A 5,236-nucleotide genomic window follows, 5' to 3' on the forward strand; every position below is an offset into this window, starting at 1 on the left:
ACGACTGCGTAAGTGAACGAATGAGTTGACTTGCAATTTGACGTTTGTTTTTTGGTTTCTTATTTTTGCATGGACGTAAATTCTCGCAGTTTTGCGCAAGTAAACAAGTAAGCGCACTTATGCGAGCACTTAACAGTTTTAAGCGAATTTCGATACTTCTATTTTTATGTTGTGCAACATTGTTGCAGCTCGCAACCATACCTACGCCGTAACAAGTGTACAAGTACATAAATACATTTAAAATTGCATAAATTCAATATCTTTGGAAATTCGCCGAAGTTGTTGAAATTACTTTTCAACCGAAAATTCTGCATTGCTCAACAAAGTTTACCTAATTTCACTGGTCGACTTCATAATTCGGTCAAAAAAGTCACGTATTGTGCATCCACATAAACTCGTACATACATACATACGAACAAAAAAAATTCAATTGTTTTGAGCCAAAAATTGTTTTTATTTTTATATGTTTACATTTGCGCCAACAAGTCTGCCGCGTCTGTCAATTTAGCTAAGGAGTGCATCATTTTGCATGCATTCACAAAAATTTTGTTAGTATGTATTTGTTGTATGTATGTATGTTGTTGTAATCATTTGCACGCACACCCCCACATACACATACTGGCACATTTACATGCCTGCTTTTTGAATCGCCCCTCACGGCGCATGAGTTACATTGTCAGCGCTGTCAACTGGAAAAAGTTGTAAATTCTGCCATTTATTCCCCGTCCACCCCTCTGTGTACGTAGCAAGTCGCATAAACATTGACTGACAATTGCCCAACGATCAATCAATCAGTCGTCAATCGTTGTGCCTTCGGTAGGCTTCCCCTTTGTTTAATTAGACACTAAATCTTAGCATACTTAAGAGAATGGACAATGGGAAATTATCTCACACTTATTCCGAAATTTTTTTAAAGGGCCCTGCGTTTTAGAAAAAAATAAATGTCGCTGGAATGCTTGGCCGAAAATTTACTCACTGGGTGGCGTTTAAGTCCAGTTTTAGGAAAAATTGTATTTTCTCTCTGATTTAATGCCAGCTTATAAAACAAAAAGACAATTTCTTGGCTCGGTGGGTGGCTCTGAAGTAGTATTTATTTCCAGATTTCATACATATCCGAAATATAAAAGAATAAGTAAGCTAACAAGTAATTTTTAAGCAAAAACAGAACCGACTTCAATTCTCATATAAAAATTTAAAATTATCGTTAATTTCTTCACGATCCAGTTATCTAAACATGATACCACCTTTCCGATGAAAAAAGAATTATCGAAATCGGTTAACGTGGTCCAAAGTTATGCGGTAACATACATAAAAAAAAAAATATTCCGACGAACTGATAACCTCCTCGTTTTTGAGAAGTCCGTTAAAAATTGGATCGAGAGATGGCGCTATATGCGAGAAATTATTCCAAACTTATTTTGAGAAAAGAGAAATTTTTAAATAGTCTAAGGGCCACTTTATCAATGTCAGGTTAACACTAACTGCAGTGTAAATATCGTTATCGACGTGACCTACTCCAAAACATAGTCCACAACGATGTTTATCCTGTAGTTATAGTAAACCAGACATTGGGAAAGCGGCCCTAAATCTAACAATATTTAGTTTGCTCAAATATTTACGGTCTTCAGATAGAGTTTCTGGAGCCGTCCCATAATCAAGGTTGCCGCCGACGGAAAAAATACTTACCATCCACTTGAATAAATCTACCTTCCAGATTTGGTATCTACCAACAAAATTTTTCAGTGAATTTAAGAGAATAAAAATTATGGTTTTGTTCTATTGTTTAGTTATTTAAAAAAAATTAATTTTTTTTATTTATGAACATTTTATTTAACTAATGATATGATATTTGATCAATGCCATCTTCTCGGTTTCCTTCACCCAAAAGCGAAGGTGATGAAACTAAAGGCAACAACAAAACTTCATCATAATTTAAAAAAATTCAACTGGAGTTATTATAGACAAATACAGTGACTCTAAAAACTGCTTAGTAATTTTTTATATTTACAATGTTTTTCAAGTATACTTTTTTGCTATTTTTTTATAAGAACCAAGCCCATAAAAATCAAGGATTTAAGCTAAATATACATTAAGAAAAATTCAAAATATTTTCGTTTAAATTTCGAACATTTTACTCTGAAGTTTTAGAAAATCTTTGGTATGCAGTATGAAACTTTAGGTTAACAAACAATTTGCAGCTGAAAATTCCCGCTTATTTTTAAGATTTTTTCCGCCGGTCATTTATTTTCTTTTTTAATTTAACAATTGCAATTTATAAAAACTTGCGTTCAGTTTTATAAATTTTTTTTTGTGAAAAATCATAGTGTATAATTACAATTTGCAGCTAAAAATTCGCGTTGATTTTTAAGATTTTCCACCGGTAATTTTTGTTTTTTGTTTTTTGTTATTTGAAACTTGCCATTTATAAAAACTGGCGTTCAGTTTTTTTTTATTTTTGTGAAAAATCTTATTGTGTAATTACATTCCCGCTCATTTTTTTCTTTTTATTTAAAGAATCATCAAAAATATTTAGGTAATCAAAAGCTCCTCAGGATTCCAGTAAAATTAGTTTTGAATGGAGCACGACATGTTCGTCTTATATGAATATGTACATATGTATACAAAAAGTGTGCCTTAAGGCAAACAAACAAAATACTTCAATAAAAATCTCCCAAAATGCTGTCCATTGTACTATTTTCACGTCCCTTTTGATCTCTTTTAAATCTGCGCGATTTACGAATAAACCTAAGCAGATTGTTGGGTGTGAAAGAGCTCAGGTGTTCGTCTCTCAACACATCGCGGGCAAATGTCTCATAACTAATTCTTGCAAAGGCGGGGCAGAAGCAGAAAAACTGTTCCTCATCCTCTTCAAGGCCGGACCGGCAAATGGAGTTGTCATATACGCCTATCACAGTCAGGCGTTTGTGCCACGTGAAGTGACCAATCAGCAGTCAGACAATTTTGCTGCAGTGAGAGCAAAACACTAGAAAGACCTTCTGAGATTAAAGGCAACATGAGTTTTGCCCACCTGCAGTCCCTCGAGGCCTCCCAGTCATTGCTGAGCGAAGCATTCTCCCAGTTTTTGATGGTAGCTTCGATGGCCGAAGATGGATTGTGGATTGCAAATACCTCAGCTTATCCCAATTAAATTTGATAAGGACCCCAGATCCTGACCCACAGTTAGTTTTGGAGCGATCAGTGAAGATTCTACAATGTGTGAGTTCGGGGTTAGTGCTGATATTAAACTAACACTCAGCTTCCGAGGACTCAACATTTATAGAATATCATCAATAAAGGTAATGGAGGCGTACTATCCTGCAGCATTAAAAAGACACAAGTGCTCAGATCTCTCCCTCCAACAATTTCCGCCTCTCCCTACCTGATGTTATATCAACATTCGTTTCGTTTTAATCTGCAGGTGACCTATGACGGCACAAAGTGACGGTAAGTGCAGCAGTGCATCAAAAGCAGTACCAGGTTTTGTAGAGAAAGCTCCCGTACAGCAAGCGGCAATAGTTCTTTGAAGTTTAGCAAGCAAACTTCCCACGCTATTGATTTAGCTCCACTATACCACTGACGGCTAGCAGATTATAAGTCTGATCATAGAGGTATAAATCCAGAGGATTCCCTTTGGGGACAGACCCCACGTTTTGTCAAAGGTCTTGTGTTTCACGTGAGATTTCCACAATAGTTTTGTATCCAGAATAGCTTCTTCGGGAAAGGTCTGAATTGTTACTGCTTTAAATCTGAGGGGAATAAGACCATCCAATCTTCTCCTTCTATTGAAGAGCACAACACTAGTTTTGGTATACGTGTAATCGCTGACACTTACGATTATGAAGTTGAGTGGGACTCTGTCTATCTAATATCCATACCAGTAATGACAGTATTTAGATCAAACGACCACCAACCAATTCTTGCCAAGGACTACTACGTCGAGCTCGGTTACGAATTTAATAGTAGAGCATTATCGACTTGGACATGTCGTCCTTATAGATGATAACTTTCTGGTAAAAGATCTGTGGTGAATTCGCCTCTTGTAGCAATAATCGATAACATAAGTTAGTGAGATGTGTTATCTCTGATGTTCTAGTTTTTTCTTTTTCTTTCTCGCTGATATTTTTGGTACACGGACACGTGTGTTGTACGAGCGAACCTTTTTCAATAAACTCTAAGTTAATCATTATAATATAAGCAACTACCCGGCGTTTTATTGCTAGGCACCACCCGACAATTGGTGACCCCGACGGCAAAAGCGAGTATTTGTCACGGAGCGAGCAAAAACTCCAATGGTTAACCAAGAAGATAATGAAGCAAGCACGGGAGCTGGGCCGTCAGCCGCTGCCACGAGCGAAAAAGCCATGATGGTGAACAAAGTGTCGGTTAAGGTGCCGCCATTCTGGCCAGAGCATCCGGAGATTTGGTTCGCCCAAGTCGAGGCGCAATTCAGCGTGGCCGGAGTTTCCACCGATTCGTCAAAGTTCAACACAGTCGTCGCTGCTGTTGAATCAAACGTTTTAGCCCAGATTTCTGACGCCATTTTGAACCCACCCGACAACGGCAAATACGACAACCTGAAACGACGTATAATAGATAGATATTGTGAAAGCGAGCAGAAAAAAACGCAAAAATTACTGTCGGATGTGGATTTGGGAGACAAACGGCCAACCCAATTGTTAAGCGAGTTAAGTGAACTTTCAAAAAACAAGGGGCCTCATGCATAAAAAGTGAGCTTAAGCTCCGACTCGATTTTCAGTACAAATTCTTGAGCTTGAGCTCACCCTTTCAGTGCAAAAATTGAGTCTGAGGTTAAGCTCACTTTTTATGCATAAGGCCNAAAAAAACGCAAAAATTACTGTCGGATGTGGATTTGGGAGACAAACGGCCAACCCAATTGTTAAGCGAGTTAAGTGAACTTGCGAAAAACAAGGTTTCCACCGAATTTCTGAAATCGCTGTGGCTGCAGCGATTGCCAGTACAGGTTAGGGCAATCTTACAGGCGTCTAACGCAGATTTGCCAGACTTAGCAAAGCTGGCCGACAAGATTCTAGAAGTAGGGGATTTTCAGCAGGTGTCGGTAGTGGCAAAAGGCAATGCAGCCGACGAAACTTTTTCAGGCATAAGCAAACGAATCGAACGCATTGAAGCGCATTTCGACAAATTAATTCAGAATACGAGGTACCGACTAAACCGACGATCTCGTTCAGTGTCAAGAGGACGAGACGCCCGGGCAAAC

General features: G+C 38.1%; 1 protein-coding gene across 1 annotated transcript; it reads left to right on the top strand.

Moving 5' to 3' along the window:
• Positions 1-4,171: 4,171 nt before the first annotated feature.
• On the top strand, positions 4,172-5,230 carry LOC108381131 (uncharacterized; the record flags this gene model as incomplete). The annotated part of the gene is made up of 2 exons (XM_017637541.1): positions 4,172-4,669; positions 4,891-5,230. Coding segments are annotated over exons 1-2 (720 nt in total), but the record flags the coding sequence as incomplete, so codon positions are not given.
• Between the last annotated feature and the right edge of the window lie 6 nt (positions 5,231-5,236).

The sequence above is a fragment of the Rhagoletis zephyria genome, unplaced genomic scaffold, assembly GCF_001687245.7.
Source record: "Rhagoletis zephyria isolate East Lansing unplaced genomic scaffold, Rhagoletis_zephyria_1.1 Rzeph_scaffold_21514, whole genome shotgun sequence".
Classification (NCBI taxonomy): Eukaryota; Metazoa; Arthropoda; class Insecta; order Diptera; family Tephritidae; genus Rhagoletis; species Rhagoletis zephyria.